A 16281-nucleotide genomic window follows, 5' to 3' on the forward strand; every position below is an offset into this window, starting at 1 on the left:
GGTATGTGTGTGTGAGAGAGTCTGCCTCCCCCTCCAGACTGGGCATTCCCAGGGCACTTGGGTCCTCTGGGCAGGGCACACATAGCAGGTGCTCAATGTGTGTTTGTTGAAAAAGGAGCCAATGGCAGTTTCTAAACCAAGAAAAGATCTGGTCCTGCTTCAGTGGAGGCTTCCTGAGTAGCCATGTTCAAGAAAGAGGTTGCAGGCCGGGCGCGGTGGCTCAAGCCTGTAATCCTAGCACTCTGGGAGGCCGAGGCGGGCGGATTGCTCGAGGTCAGGAGTTCGAAACCAGCCTGAGCAAGAGTGAGACCCCGTCTCTACTATAAATAGAAAGAAATTAATTGGCCAACTAATATATATATATAAAATTAGCCGGGCGTGGTGGCGCATGCCTGTAGTCCCAGCTACTCGGGAGGCTGAGGCAGAAGGATTGCTTGAGCCCAGGAGTTTGAGGTTGCTGTGAGCTAGGCTGACGCCGCGGCACTCACTCTAGCCTGTGCAACAAAGCGAGACTCTGTCTCAAAAAAAAAAAAAAAAAAGAAAGAAAGAGGTTGCAAAGTCAGGTGCCTGCGGGGGCCAGACAGGAATGTAACGCAGGAAGGAAACCAGACAGGGAGTGGGAGCCCAGGTCAGGGCCTGGGCTCTCACACCAGGCAACAGCCCACTCAGGTCCCGGGCTCAGCCAGCTTCCTGTCCCCTGCTGGGCTGGTGACAGGGTGCCATCTGCTGGTAAGTGCAAAAGGAAAGCACTGGGCAAGCAGAGGAGAGAATGGGAGAGAGGGAGGTACAGGAGGCACACCCCTCCTCCCCCTGCTCCAGATGACTTCACAGCTCCCAGCCTCGTGTGCAGGCCCCTCCCTGAAACACATCATACCCGTATCCACATCCATTCACCCTCTCACTCACACACAGAGGCCTGCGGGCAACGCCCCTGCCCTGCCCCACAGAAGACACCAGGAAAAGGAAGCTCCAAGTTGTAAATAGTAAGCCAGTGATTCTCAAAATTCAAGGCAGGGAAGAATCATATCAAGTTCATGTTAATGTCACCCAAATAGTGGGAAAGAAAAAAAAACAAAGTTCATGTTAAAATGCAGGTCGATAGGCCCACCCTCTGAGATCCTACTTTTAAAACTCTAGAGTGGGGCCCACATGCATGTATGTTTAACCAATACCCAGATGACCCTGACAGGAGGAAATCTTGTGACATTGTGTTTGGCAAAGATTGCTCAGAGACAACACCAAAAGTACCATCTATAAAAGAAAAGAAATGATAAACTGGACTTCATCAAAATTAAAAATAGGAGCCAGGTGTGGTGGCATGCACTTGTAGCTCCAGCTACTTGGGAGGCTGAGGTGGGAGGATTGTCTAAGCCCAGGAATTTGAGGCTGCAGTGAGCTACGATGACGTTATTGCACTCCAACGTGGGCAACATAGTGAGACCTTGTCTCTAAAAAATAATAAATAAATAAAAGTTAAAAATATCTGCTCCTCAAAAGATACTGTTAAGGGAATAAAAGACAAGGCACATGCTGGAAAACATACTAGCAAAACACATATCTGATAAAGAATTTGCATCCAGAATATATAAAGAGCTTTTAAAACGTAACAAGAGGCTGGGCGCGGTGGCTCACGCCTGTAATCCTAGCACTCTGGGAGGCCGAGGCGGGCGGATTGCTCGAGGTCAGGAGTTTGAAACCAACCTGAGCAAGAGCAAGACCCTGTCTCTACTAAAAATAGAAAGAAAGTAATTGGCGAACTAATATATATAGAAAAAATTAGCCGGGCATGGTGGCGCATGCCTGTAGTCCCGGCAACTCAGGAGGCGGAAGCAGTAGGATTGCCTGAGCCCAGGAGTTTGAGGTTGCTGTGAGCTAGGCTGACACCATGGCACTCACTCTAGCCTGGGCAACAAAGTGAGACTCTGTCTCAAAAACAAAAAAAAAATTAATAAGAAAATGAAGCCACTGGAGCCTATAGTCCCAGGTACTTGGGAGGCTGAGGCAGGAGGATTGCTTGAGCCTAGGAATTTGAGACTATAGTTTGCTAATGATCACATGGGCCCACTGTGGTTCTGAGCAGGCCTGGGAAGAGACACAGGTGTTTAAATAGCCACTGCATACCAGCCTGGGCAACACAATGAGACCCTGTCTCAAAAAAACAAACAAAAGAAAGAATGAAAACTAAATTTTTTTAATGGGCAAAAGATTTGAATAGACATTTCATCAAAGACACATGGCCAGAAAGCACATGAAAAGATGTTCAACATTATTTTGTTGTCATAGAACTATACACTAAAACCACAATGAGAGACTATTACACCCTATAAGAATGTATGAAGTTAAAAACCATACTGAATGTTGAAGAGAACATGAAGGAATTAGAACTCTCAACATTTTGGAAAAGAGTGTGGCAGTTTCTTATACTGTCAAACATACACTTAATACATACAGTGGCCTTCTGTGTCCACAAGTTCCACATCCAAGGATTCAACCAACCACGGATCAAAACATATTTGAAAATAAATAATACAAATTAAATGATACAGTGTAACAACTGTTTACATAGCATTTACATTGTATTAGGTATAATAATCTAGAGATGATTTAAAGTATATGGGTGGATGTGCACAGGTTATACACAAATAATATACCATTTTATATAAGGGACTTGAGCATCTTGGAATTTTGGTATCCAAGGGAGTCTTGGAACCAATCCCCCATAGATATGGAGGGAAAATGGTACAACCCAGCAATCCCACACCTATGTATCTAACCAAAAGAAATAAAAACTTTGCTTCACACAAAAACCTACATGTAAATGTTTATAGGCTTTATTTGTGGTGTTATAAAACTAGAAATGGCCAGGCATGGTGGTTCACGCCTATAATCCTAGCACTCTGGGAGGCCGAGGAGGGAGGATCACTTGAGCTCGGGAGTTTGAGAGCAGCCTGAGCAGGAGTGAGACCCCATCTCTACTAAAAATAGAAAAATCAGCCAGGTGTCCTGGCAGTGCCTGTTGTCCCAGCTACTGGGAAGGCTGAGCCAAAGGATTGCGTGAGCCTAGGAGTTGGAGGTTGCACTGAGCTACCATGACACCACTGCACTCTAGCTGGGGTGACAGAGCAAGACTCTGTCTCAACAACAACAAAACCTGGAAACAATCCAAATGTCCTTTAACAGATGGCTGGATAAACAGATCGTGGTGCATCACACAATGTAATTCTATTCCGCAATGAAAGGAACGAACTACTGATTCACCCAAAACATGGATGAATCCCAAATATGTGACGCTAAAGTAAAAGAAGCCAGGCTCAAAAGGTTATGTTCAGGCTGGGTGCGGTGGCTCACGCCTGTAATCCTATCACTCTGGGAGGCCGAGGCGGGCGGATTGCTTGAGGTCAGGAGTTCGAAACCAGCCTAAGCAAGAGTGAGACCCCGTTTCTACTAAAAATAGAAAGAAATTAATTGGCCAAATAAAAATATATAGAAAAAATTAGCTGGGCGTGGTGGCGCATGCACATAGTCCCAGCTACTCAGGAGGCTGAGGCAGGAGGATCACTTAAGCCCAGGAGTTTGAGGTTGCTGTGAGCTAGGTTGATGCCATGGCACTCACTCTAGCCTGGGCAACAAAGTGAGACTCTGTCTCAAGAAAACAACAACAACAACAAAAAAGGTTATGTTCTGTATGATTCCATCTGCATTATATTCCAGAAAAGGCAAACCATAAGGATGGAAAATAGACCAGTGACTCCGAGGTCCTTGGGGTTCAAGGAGGATTTGACTGCCAAGGAGCATGAGGGACTTTTTGGAGGTAATAAAAAGGTTCTAAATCTTGTTATGGTGAGAGTTACATGATTAGATGTGTTTGTCAAAATTCATAGAATCATATACTAAGAGGGTAAATTTTGTTTATATAGATAATAACTTGATAAAACAAATAAGTTCAAGTCCTGGCAGAAGCATCTGGAAGCTTACTAATATGCAGTCCACCAGGCCCCAGCCTCAGGGGTTCTGTTTTCTTTTTCTTTTTTTTTTTTTTTTTTGAGACAGAGTCTCACTTTGTTGCCCAGGCTAGAGTGAGTGCCGTGGCATCAGCCTAGCTCACAGCAACCTCAAATTCCTGGGCTTAAGTGATCCTCCTGCCTCAGCCTCCCAAGTAGCTGGGACTACAGGCATGCGCCACCATGCCTGGCTAATTTTTTCTATATATATTAGTTCGCCAATTAATTTCTTTCTATTTTTAGTAGAGACAGGGTATTGCTCTTGCTCAGGCTGGTTTCGAACTCCTGACCTCAAGTGATCTGCCTACCTCAGTCTCCCATAGTGCTAGGATTACAGGCGTGAGCCACCGCCAGGGATTCTGTTTTCAAAGCTCTGGAGAACCCATAAACCTGCATTCATTTTTTATTTATTTATTTGTTTATTTTTGAGACACAGTCTCACTCTGTTGCCCAAGCTAGAGTGCTGTGGTGTCAGCCTAGCTCACGGCAACCTCAAACTCCTGAGCTCAAGCAATTCTTCTGCCTCAGCCTCCCAAGTAGCTGGGACTACAGGCATGCACCACCATGCTCAGCTAATATATATATATATATATATATATTTTTTTTTTTTTTTAGTTGTCCAGCTAATTTCCTTCTATTTTTAGTAGAGACAGGGTCTCACTCTTGCTCAGTCTGGTCTCGAACTCCTGAGCTCGAATGATCCATACAATCCTGATGCTGGTTATTCAGGACCCACCCTTTAGAACACCTGCAGGAGTGGAGGAACTGACCGAGTGACAGCGCTCCATAGAAACAGCCCGTGGGGGCTGTCCCTATCCTCTCATTACCACTGGAGACATCCTAACAATGATGTAAATATTAGGTACGATGGTAGATGTTCACCTGTGGTTATTTTCCTCCTTTTCAAGGAACACGGTGGGCCCACTGTGGTTCTGAGCAGACCTGGGAGGAGAGGCAGGTGTGTGAGCAGGAGGAGGGAACTTCAGGTCCTTCGGGTCTCTCTGCCCCACCCCTTAAATGAGGGCAGCAGGGTGCACAAGGAAGGCAGGGCTGTGCACCCCACAGACCTGGGGTGAGCTCTGGCTCCACCTCTAAGCAGCTGTGTCAACAGCAAAGTCACTGGTCCACTCAGTATAGCTCCAGCATCTATCAAACAGAGGAAACTACTGCAAAAGCAACACAGTAGAGGAGGTAAGTTGAATACCCTTATGCAACAAAACACTTTGAAACACTGGATGAAAAAAAATGTTTCATAACTTTGTTTCTTCATCTGTAAAATGGGGATATTAATGTCACCTTTGTCAGAGGGTTATCATGAAGATTAAGCAAGTCAAAACCAGTAAAGTGTTTACAACGATTTCTGGTATAATAATAATGGCAAGCCCCAGGGTTCAAAAATAGAGAAAAGGTCACACCTGTAATCCTTATATTTTGGGAGGCTGAGATGGGAGGATCTCTTGAGCCCAGGAGTTCGAGGCTGCAGTGAGCTGTGATCCTGCCACTGTACTCCAGCCTGGGTGACAACCAGACCCTGCCTCCAAAAAAAGACGGGATGGGGAGAGCAGAGTGCCATGGGCTAACGGCTTGGAATTTTTTAGAAATGCACCCAGACAGGAATCCTCAGAGTCAGGAAGTACAAAAGGCTTCAGAGAGGAATAAAAGATATGGAACGTGAACATGCCCAGCCCAGCAGCCTGACACACAGCAGGCCCCAGATAAAGGCTGGTTCCTCCCTTCCCAGAGCTTGTTGGTCTCTCCTTTTGCCACCTGGGCAGCGCCTCTGTCCCAGCCGGGCATGTCCGTTCTTCCTGCCTGGTCCCACGCCTCTCTAATCTCACACACTCCTTTGCAGTAACAATCATGCTTTAAAGTCATCCCCAAAGCACACAGCAGACCTAGGAGCCTTTGCCCTGGAGGCAGTGGGGTGCAGGGCCTGGCTGGAGGGAATGTGAGGGCAGGCCTGGCCTGGCTGGAGGGAATGTGAGGGCAGGCTGGGGCCACTCAGGAGCACAGGACCCAGGGAACCCCAGACGGAGGGAAAGCCGCTCACTCTGGAGACAGTAGGCAGTAGGCAGGAAAGCCTGGTTCAGGGGAGGGAGGCTGAGTACAGTGCAGAGTTCTCAACTCTGCAGGCTGGTGGTTAGAAGAGTCTAACGATGGTGCCCAAGAGGGGTGAGGGGCTGCCAGGAAAGCGGCTTCCACCCAAGCCGAGGGCCTACTGGGCCAGATGGAAAGGAGCCCACTTCTGGGGATGCAGAAGCCTGGAGGCGGGTGAGAAGGGCTGGGACCCAGGCTCAGGTTACAGGAGGAGCGAGCCTGGCTCCAGTGCCACGGAGGTGCCCGGGGACTGCTAGAGGAGTGTGAGCGGTGCTTAGCAGGGTTACCCACCTGAGTAAGGTGAGAGCAAGCCTGTAACCGAGCTCTTCCAGCCCAGTCTCTACAGGGGATCTCACACTCTGCAGCAATGCACCTGCGACTTGCAGTGGCCACCCTGCCAGGCCTGCACACTGGAGGGGGGAGGGGGGCCAGCACAAAGGGAGGAGCCAGGGAAACCCACGTCTCTCCCAGGGTCCTGGGCTTCCAGAAGGAGCTACCCCTGAACTCTCGACTGTTGCTGGGACACGTGTTTTATTTCCACCTTCTAGAGCAGCAGGTTGTCCCTTATCTAAAATCTATTCTCTAATTTTAAGTGTCATACATTCATTGTACAACATTAAAAAATGCAGAATAGTACTTTCTAACTCCCATTTCTATCTTGTTTTATTTCCTTCTGTTTTCTTTTCTACATATACACACACATGTTTAACGTAATTGGTATCTTACTCTATATACAGTTTAGAATCCTTGGTTTTTTCCAATTCATGTTATACAAGACAATGTGCCAGTCTATTCAAGCATACAACGAAATGTCATGTACCATTGTTAGTGGCTACATAAATGGCATTGTGTGGCTGTGACAAAATTTATTTAAGCAATTTTCTGGTGCTAGATGTTTAGGCTGCTTCAGATTGTTTGCTATTTTACATGAGAACCATGTAGAGTTACTTCACCTATCTTTCAAGACCCAGTTCAATTCCCACCTCCTCCAGAAAGCCTTCCTGGACTACGTCAGCACCCAGCAACATCTCCTATCTCTGAATTATGACAACCTGTGGTCCATATGACACAGCTTAGCATGGATCCTACACTGTCTCCTAGGTGGTAGGCTGGTCTCAGGTCCAGGACTTTACAGCACACATCCCTGGGAGCCTCCATCGTACCTTGTACACAGCAGGTACTCAATACTTACTGACTGCTTAGACTCCAGCCCCCTTAGATTGTATGAGCCTGGTCAGCTCCACTTTCCAAGGGTGGCTACTTCCCACAGTAGCCTGGTTTGATATTTGACTTCTCTGGCCACTGCAGAGGCACAAAGACTCCCTATTGCTCAACCCTAACCTTAAGGCCCAGTCCCTCCACATGGAAGTCTTGGGCTTCAGGCAAGATTGCCATGGCTAAAGATTCTCCCAAGTTGACTAGAGCTTTGCTGCACTCATAACTTGGTGATCACCAACCATTCACCCCTACTCCAGGGCTGCATGGTAGGGAACGGGCTCAGGCTCTGGTGCCAGACAGTCAGGGTTCCAAACTCAGACATGGTGGTGGTCAATTTGATCTGAGCTGTCAATTTGCTCTGAACTCCCTATTCAGAAGCAATTAGAAGCAGGGCCGGTGGGGACCTGGCTGACTGACACCTGGAGGAGGTACATTTATTTGCACAGGGGAAAACTTAGGCCCTACCACCAGCTTTCAGGGATGAGTAAAAATTAAAAATTAAAAATAATATTAATAACAATAGTAAAAATTAAAAATTATTGAGCTCCCTCCATGCTAAGCACCTTATAAACATGACAATTACTCCTAACCACCCTGATGAGGTGGACACAGTTCCCATCTCCATTTTATACATGAAGGAAGAGAGGCTCAGAGAGGTTAAGCCATCTGCTAAGGTACCAGGACAGTAGGTAGCAGAATGGGGATTCAAATCCAGGTCCATGTGCCCCAAGGCCTGGCTCTCACCCACAGTCTCAGTGGTAGACAGCCTGGACCAGCCATGCTGGGGACTGGGGGAGGATCACAGAGTCCCCTCACTGAGGCCCATAGCCATCAGCTCACCAGCTAAGGGCTCCCCCAGAGACTTCCCTCCAACACCAACCACAATCTTCAGTCTTTAGTGAGCTTGCTGACAGAGGAGGTGCCTCTCTCACCTTAGCAAACACCTCTACTGCTTCCAAAGTGCCTGACACTGTACTAGGCTGGCGGGGCAGGGGCGTGCAAATGACCACAGGGTCCCTGCCTTCAAGGATGCTGAATGAGAGCCTCAGAGGAGGAAGGGATCAAGCAGTGGAGAGGGCTGGGCGGAGGGGTTCCTGGAAGAGGCAGTGACCAAGCGCATCTTGAAGGCTGGGTGTCCCTCCACTTCCTGGACCACCACTCCCTGCTGTGGAAGCCTGCATTCCAGACACACCTGATGAGTAGCTGCTCACAGAAATGCTCCACCTTTCCAGTCCCTGGGTCTTAGCTAGGCAATAACCACCATGGAAATAGATGCTCCTTTATGAGACAGACAGACATCGGCACACACAGGCACACACACCCCAAATTGCCTGTGAAATCCCTTTTATGTACCGAAGGCCTAACCCACATTCTACCTGTCCATCTGCATGATCATCCCCCAGGCAGGACTGTGCTCCAGGCCTCCTGGTTCCCACAACATGCCTGTGGTGGTGCCAGGTTCTGGTGAGCGAAACATAAATACACGCATACACACACACTCACAAGCATGTGCACAGATGTGCATGCACACACAGACACACATGCGCACATGCACACACTAGCATGTGCACACGCAGCTAACTGCACTGTACCCCCTGCTGCCCCTTGCACAGGGCAGATGATCAATAAATATCTGCTGAATTCAATTAAATGGGATGACTTGGAGTCTTGGGCTGACTGATGGGAAAAAACACTATGACCAATTCAAAGCAAAAAACATAAAACACAATTCAAGTGAAATAATGGAGTGTCAAGGGGCCTCCTGACTGGGCAACCTCAAAAAAAATCCACTTTGCCGTCTCGCCCCTCCCCCCCCATCTGCAGACTGGGACTCACGGGGCCCAGCAGGCATCACTCACCCCGGGAGCTGTGAGGATCCAACAAGATAACACTCAGAGGCGCCGGCACAGGGCCTGGTACGCGGGTGCCACTCCACACTTTCAGCTGCTCCAAAGGCACACGCGCACTCAGTCACTGGCAGTCCGAGGGCAAGCGGACAGGCTCCGTGATTTTCAAACCTCTTTCACCATGACCCATAGTAAGAAACACGCCTTACACTGAGAGCCAGAACACACAAACTGCACACCGCTGCAATGACAGTTACACGGAATGCTTGTGTGGCAAGGGCGCACATGAGACTGTCTCTCTCCCCTCTTCGATCTCGTTGCTAAGCTCACCTCACCACCACCTCCAGGCAGTGGGAGAGCCCTGCCCTCACTCACCCAGGGTGTCAGAGCCGCTCTCCACCGTCTCGTTGACCTTCCTCGCTACTCTGGCCACGGCCTCACCCATCTTCTTCAGCATGCAGCCACGGGTGTCCTGCCGCCAGCCCCCAGGCCGGTCTGCTGCTCACAAAGGGGCCTGTGCCTGGGGAAGACGCAGGGCCGTGAAGTGCTCGCCTTTCAGCGGGGTCCCCGCCCCTGCATTCACCCCCAGCGACCTCCTCCCCAAGCCCCAGGCTGCCAGGAAGCCTGGGCAGAGGGCCCAGGTCACTCACCTCCTCCTGCGGAGCCCAGAGCCCAGGCCACATCCAGCTCGGCCCTTGGAGTGGCTGATCTGCCTGTCAGAGAGTGGCGGCACCTGGGCCCTACCGGTGTTCTGGGAGGATCAACACGTATGACCTCACCAGACCCAGGGTCCAGGCCTGAACCAGCGGCCAGGCAGGCAGGAGGACACAGGTGTGCGCTGGCCTGTGACTCACTCAACAGGCGGGGCGTCAGGGAGGAGGCGGGGCACAGCCAACTGCAGGGGAAAGACACCTGTCCCTCCATCCCACAGCCTCTGAGCTGGCACCCTGTCCACACCCCTCAGGACAATTCTCCAGCTCCCCTGTTCACTCCACCCACACCTGCCAGGCAGGAAGTGGGGACACAAAGGTAAATCAGAGCCCCGAGAGCCAATCAGAGCTCACAGGCTGGGTGGGGGTGGTCTCTACAAACTCCCTTCCATGTGCCCATATGGACGGGGAGATTGGCCATCAGACCTGATCAATTGGCCCACAGACCTGATTACCAGCTGATGCTGAGTTTATCTGCAAGAAAAGGGAGGGGGAGGAAGGAAATGGGAGAAGGGAAATTGGATCACTAGGGGAGAAGAGGCTGAAAGAAGGATGAGAAAGACAAAATGATAAGGTGTTAAGATATGAAGACACAGAAATGTCCCCAGCTCCCTGTTTATTACACAGAAGGAAACTAGGGCACAAAGAGAAGCTAAGTGACCTGGCCAAGGTAAAGATGAGTAAGTGGCAATAACTGGGTCGGCCCAGCTCCATATCCAGTGCTCACTTTTTGCAAAAGTCCCCCTCCCATCCCCCATTGCCAATAGCAGCATGCATTCCATGGAGAGAGGAATGAACTTGAGGCTCAGGTCAGCACCCCTTTTTGCTTCAGAACCCGAGATCCCAGCTTCACAGACAGCTCGAGGAGCTCCAACAAACTTGTTCTGAGGGCCTAAGGAAAAAGAACGGAAAGGGCAGAGACAAGGGCCATGGGGACACTGCTCAGAGCTGGAACAGACGCCAGAACAAAGTTCCCACGTGCTCAACTAGATAAGCAGGCAGGTGAGGCCACGCCAGAGCTGGCCAGGCCCACCCATGTGCTTGGGGGAGTTGGTGTGAATGTAGCATACATATGTGTTTCATCAAGGAGGCTGACACTGGAGGTTTGAGATACATGGCACAGTGGTGAAAGGCTGTTTTATGGAGACAGGCCTAATGCCCAACTCAACCATTTATTAGCTGAGAAGCCTTAGGAGAGTTTCTTAACTGCTCTGAGCCTGTTTCTTCATCTGATTTGGAGACCTAGTAATACCAACCTTGCTGGGTTGATATGAAGATTGAATAAAGTATATATACCCATCTAGCTTGGAGTCTAGGACATGTAAATACTCAATAAATGGTAGTTGAGAAAAGAAATCAGTACATGTGCAACTATAACACCAGCATCTAATCCCAGTGTGACTCTGAACAAAAAACTCAGTGGAACTCAGCTTTGAGGAATGAGTACAATTTCCATCTCTCCGCCTCTAGGAAGTCTTCCCTGATTGCCTCAGTGTTCTCTCCTCCCTCTGAGTTTCAGTAGCACTTAATGGCTTAGCACACATCACTTGGGTTATTTATGAGCCACACATACACTTGTCTCCCCTGTTGGCCTGTGGGGCAACTTGGGGCAGAGAGCAGATCTATACTGTGCTTCTCACCTGCACTATACATCATACACTGAACAGAGATGCTTAATTAGTATCCCCCAATGGTGATGATGAAGATTAACAGACATCATTTGGGTTGAAAATGTGAATACAGTTCAGATGGGTCTTATAACAAATCTAAGACATTGTCTAAATAGAAAAGGGTCATAAATTCAAATGCCTAAAGACACCAGGTGGGCAAACTGCAAAAGGTAGGCCAGTATAGGACAATAGGGAATAGAAAGGACTTTGGCAAACTGGACCCAACACCTTCACTGCGCTGCCTTTAAGACTATCCCCTAAGCCTGAATCACAGCCATGTTGCTGGAGTCTTGGTGACTTAGTCTAACCCCTTTAAGAATGGGAAAACTGAGGACCCAAGAGGGGAGGTGAACCAGCTAGATGAAAACAAAGAACCAGCCAGGTACACTGGCTCACGCCTGTAATCCTAGCACTCTGGGAGGCCGAGGCAAGTGAATTGCTTGAGGTCAAGAGTTTGAGACCAGCCTGAGCAAGAGCGAGACCCCATCTCTACTAAAAATAGAAAAAATTAGCCCAGCATGGTGGTGAGCACCTGTAGTCCCAGCTACTTGGGAGGCTGAGGCAGGAGGATCACTTGAGCCAGGAGCTCAAGTGCTGTGAGTTAGGCTGACACCACAGCAGTCTACCCAGGGTGACTGAGTGAGACTTTGTCTAAAAAATAAAATAAAATAAAAAGAAAGAAAGAAAGAAAACAAGAACTTAGGTCTCCTAATTCCCAGACTAGCACTCTTTCCACTATATTATGCCTTCTCCCTTCCCTATCTCCAATATTCATCATCAATAGTTATAAGCATTTATGGAGCATCTACTGGCATGGGCATGAGAATGAAGAGGGAGGAAAGAAACACAGGAAATAGCTCTGACTTGTGATTCTGATGAGGAAGAGCTCTCTGAAGAACAACACTGAGGCAATCCTGGCCTCACAGCACAGAGGGAAGGGAAGGGGAGGGAAATTGCCAAGCTGCCAGAGTCTCCGCTAACCCTGGTAGGATCCACAGGCTTCTTTCAAACAGGCGCTATTCCTGCAATTCTACCAGCTGCCACCAGGTGGGGAGGTGCCTAGGCGATTGATAAAAACTAGTCAGATTAAACATCTCACCCCTGTTGGCAAACTCAGAACGCCCCCCTCATGTGCGTCAGCATGGACATAGGAGCTGGAACAGGAACAACATGTAAAACCTAGGTGTCAGAGAAATTCACTAGGATGAAGGACCTCTTATATTCCAGAGGATGCTCTGAGTACAGCAGAGATGTGCCTGGGACACACTCCAACCAGCGTCAGCACCATTTGAGCAATCAGCGCAGAGGGCAGCCCTCCTGGAACCAGAACCCAGGAGAGCCCAAAAGACCCAAGTTATGGGCTCCTCGAGGCATCTGGTCAACCCCACGTGCAGGGATGGTGGAAGCAGCAGGTCAGAGAGTGTCCGAAAAAGGAGAAAGAGGTACCATAAGCCTGCCCGGGGCAAATCTGGGCTTCAGCACAGGGTCTAAGCTCATACTCACACTACTGCTGTCCTTGAAACGTCACCCTCTCCACACACCCCCAACTCTCTGTTCCTCAGAGTGAGCATCATGGTCCCAGAAAATGTTGAAATCCAACAAACATCTCCTGGACACCTCCCATAAGGCCCACACCAGGGAAGTAAAGGTACACAGATGGGGTATGGGCCAGAACAAGCTCCTACTAAGAGATGGCAGCACCAGGCCCAGGGAGTCGGGGTCATGAAGGCACATGGCATAGGCAGGGGGAAGAGCAGAGAAGGTCTGAGCAGCAGGTGCACAAAGGGATTTGGGAGAGAGGGAGACAGCAGCCAGTCTGTTCTCAGATTGCTGGGGAGGGAACTATAGGCCTCTTACAAACCTGTCCTCTGGTTCTCTGTAGGGAACTAAGAGAAGTTTTTTGAGGAAAGTAGCCTAATCCAACCCGAGTTTTTAGAAAGTTATCAGTGTTGGGAGCAGCCCCATTTGTAAAATGGAAATAGCACCTTTCTCACTGGGTTGTTGTGAGAAGTATAATAACTGATATGTAACTTTTGAGAACGGACTTTGCAAACCATTAAGTGCTTCCCACACTAAGGCATTACCAACAGGTGATTAAACAGGTGCAGAGAGGAAGTTTGAATATAATAAATTGGCTGGAGGGGGAAAGTACTGTTTTATGGGAGCTGGCACTACAGCCCTCCTGTCCCTATAACCTGGTTTCACCTGGATACAAGGCTGGGGAAGGGACGATTTTTGCTTAAACCCAGATCGTGGTCCTCAGACTCCCGTCGTTACCAGCAAAAATTCTACCTTATCTGCAGTCCCAAGATCGCTGCAAAGGAGCCACTGCGACACCCCGTCCGCACCAGCTGCTCCTATATTTAGTTACTGGTGTGGTCAGCTGGGAACTTTAGAGCCTGGCAGCAGCTCCGACAGGCAACCGGAGCCTCCTGAGCCATATGTGCGAGCTGCCCCCCCCCCCCCCCCCCCCCCGGCTGCAGCCGGCCTGTCCTTCGTGCCAAGCCAGGAGCGGGTGGGGAGGTGAGGGACGGAGCGCTTGCTGGGACCCAAGTAGCCCCAAAGGCCCACTTGAGACCAGAACAGAGTTGACCCACTTTCCCATCCAAGGGGAAGAAGCCCGCTGGGGCGTGAGCCGGACCAGCTGGCGCCTCGTTTTTGCGCCCTGGGGTTCGGGGAGCCCCGCGCGTGTTCCCTTATGGGCACCTAGGCATCCTCGGACTGCACCTCCCAGCACTGTGCGCGGTGGCCAGCCAGGGTCCCCGCGCCCCACGGCCTGGCCCCGCCTCACCGCCCGGTGCCCACAGCCAATGGCACCGGCGGGCGGGGAACGGAGAGAATGAAACAGGCTGAGGCGGGGGGACGCTGGCGATCTCAGATGGCCAAGGGTTCCGCGCTGCCCGGAGGCCGACAGGACGCTCTGGAGCAGGCGTCTGCAGCTCCCCGGAGCGGAAGCAAACCACGAAAGTGTCGCTTCAGGGACGAAACGCACAGCAGCCTCTCCTGGCAAGGGCGCCTCCCCCGGGAATGGAGGCCCGCCAGGGAGCGCTTCCCCGGGCTCCTATTCCCTGGCACCGCTGCGCCCACTCCCCCGAGCCTTCGGGGTCCTGCAGCGGTGCGCCAGCGAGAGCCGGCGCGTGCCGGGCCCCTGGGCACCGCAGGAGCCGCGGCCGGCGCACCGCTGCCCTTTTCCGCCGGGTGACCTGGGGGAGGGGACGGAACGCTGCAAAAACCGGGGCACTTCTCTCCCTCTCTCCCCCAGCCCCTGCAACGCTTAGCCTCAGACCACGTTTACTTTGCGGGGCACCAAGCGTGTGGCCCCGCTCCGGGCCGCCTTCGGCTCCACTTACGGCGACAATGCCTCCTAGCGCCCTGCGCAGCGCAGTCACACTCCCTCGGCCGCCGCCGGCGCCCCACGCGAGTTCCGCGCCGGCGGGGCGGGGCGCGCGGGGCTGCGGGCTGAGCGCGCGCGACCGCTCGGCCAATCGCCGCGCCAGGACCGGCGCCGGGGCGGGAGCAGGCCCAGAGCCCGGGCCTCGCGCAACCAATCAGCGCGCGCCCCCGCCCTGCGCGCCCGGCAGTGGCGCGCGCCTAAAGGCGGCCCGCGCGCTCCCGTCTGCGGGGAGGCCCCGCTTTGTGTGCGGCTTCTGAAGGGAGGGTGCTGCGGAGAGCCCAGGTGTGGACGGGGACGGGCAACATATCCCAGGATCAGTGGCTCCGAGGCTCCGGATCTGGGTGTCTCGAGGAAATGGAGTTGAACTAGCCGGGTCAGGGGTCATCTGAAAAAACGTGAGGATGGAGCGTGGGGAACTTTCCATGTGACGTCCCCGGTGCCCATTCAGGTTTTTAGAGGCGATAATTCTGGCTACGCTAAGTTACCTCACGTCTCTAAAGCCAAACGTTCTTATCTATAAAATAGGAACTAAAATTCATAAATGGCTACTTCACAGGCCATGGTGGGGATTAACGCGTGGAGCGTCTAATGCAGTGCCCGCGCCCTGACGGGAGAGCCTCAGGGGAGGGGCCGCTGCACGGGCCTGGCGTCTCGGGGAGCTCACCGCACACCCTCTGCGGGACGCTCGGGAAGACGAAAGAGTGAGGCCCCTGCCTCAACCGGACGCTGACGGTGTCAAAAGCTCTAATGAAAAGAAGTACACATCAAGTATGGGGGTGGGGGTGGGGAGTCCTGAAGAAAGCACACTTAATTCTGCCGCTAGGGGTGGCAGACAAGGAAAAACTCATTCCCTTGGGCCTTGATGGATGTTAAGGGTTGAACTCTGTCTCCCCAACCCCCCACCTCACCACTACCAAAAATGATATGTTAAGGCCCTAACCCCCAGGACTTCAGAATGTGACCTCACTTTGAAATAGAGTCACTGCAGGTGTAATTAGTTAAGATAAGGTCACACTGGAGTAGGGTGTGCCCCTAATCCAATGTGCCCAGTGTTCTTAGAAGAAATGCACAGAGAGACACGCAGGGAGAACGCCATGGGATGATGGAAGCAGAGACTGCAGTGATGCAGCTACGAGCCAAGGAGTGCCCAAGGAGTACCCAAGCGTGTTGGCAAGGATCAGCAGCGAGGAACAGGCAAGAAAATAAATTCTCCCTCAGATCCTCCAAAAGGGAGCCAGCCCTACAGATAGTTTGATTTGGACTTATAGCTTCCAGAACCGTGAGTGAATAAATTTCTGTTGTTGTGGCAACTTGTTGAAGCTGCTCTAGGAAACAAATACTATA

At 51.0% G+C, this 16281-nt stretch overlaps 1 protein-coding gene across 3 annotated transcripts in view; it reads right to left on the minus strand.

The window, feature by feature from the left end:
- The window catches only part of LRRC20 (leucine rich repeat containing 20), an 80818-nt gene extending 65853 nt beyond the window's left edge, over positions 1-14965 (minus strand). Inside the window, exons 1-2 of one of the 3 annotated variants that reach the window (XM_012762614.2) lie at positions 14894-14965; positions 9539-9683 (exon numbers count right to left, since the gene is read on the minus strand). In XM_012762614.2, the coding sequence (XP_012618068.1) occupies positions 9539-9620 (82 nt within the window). In that variant the 5' untranslated portion in view covers positions 9621-9683; positions 14894-14965. Of the gene's footprint in view, positions 1-9538; positions 9684-9813; positions 10242-14893 lie in introns of those variants that run through there. The other 2 variants (XM_076010073.1, XM_012762617.2) reach the window with 2 other exon arrangements.
- Positions 14966-16281: the final 1316 nt, after the last annotated feature.

Source organism: Microcebus murinus, chromosome 14 (assembly GCF_040939455.1).
Source record: "Microcebus murinus isolate Inina chromosome 14, M.murinus_Inina_mat1.0, whole genome shotgun sequence".
Lineage (NCBI taxonomy): Eukaryota > Metazoa > Chordata > Mammalia > Primates > Cheirogaleidae > Microcebus > Microcebus murinus.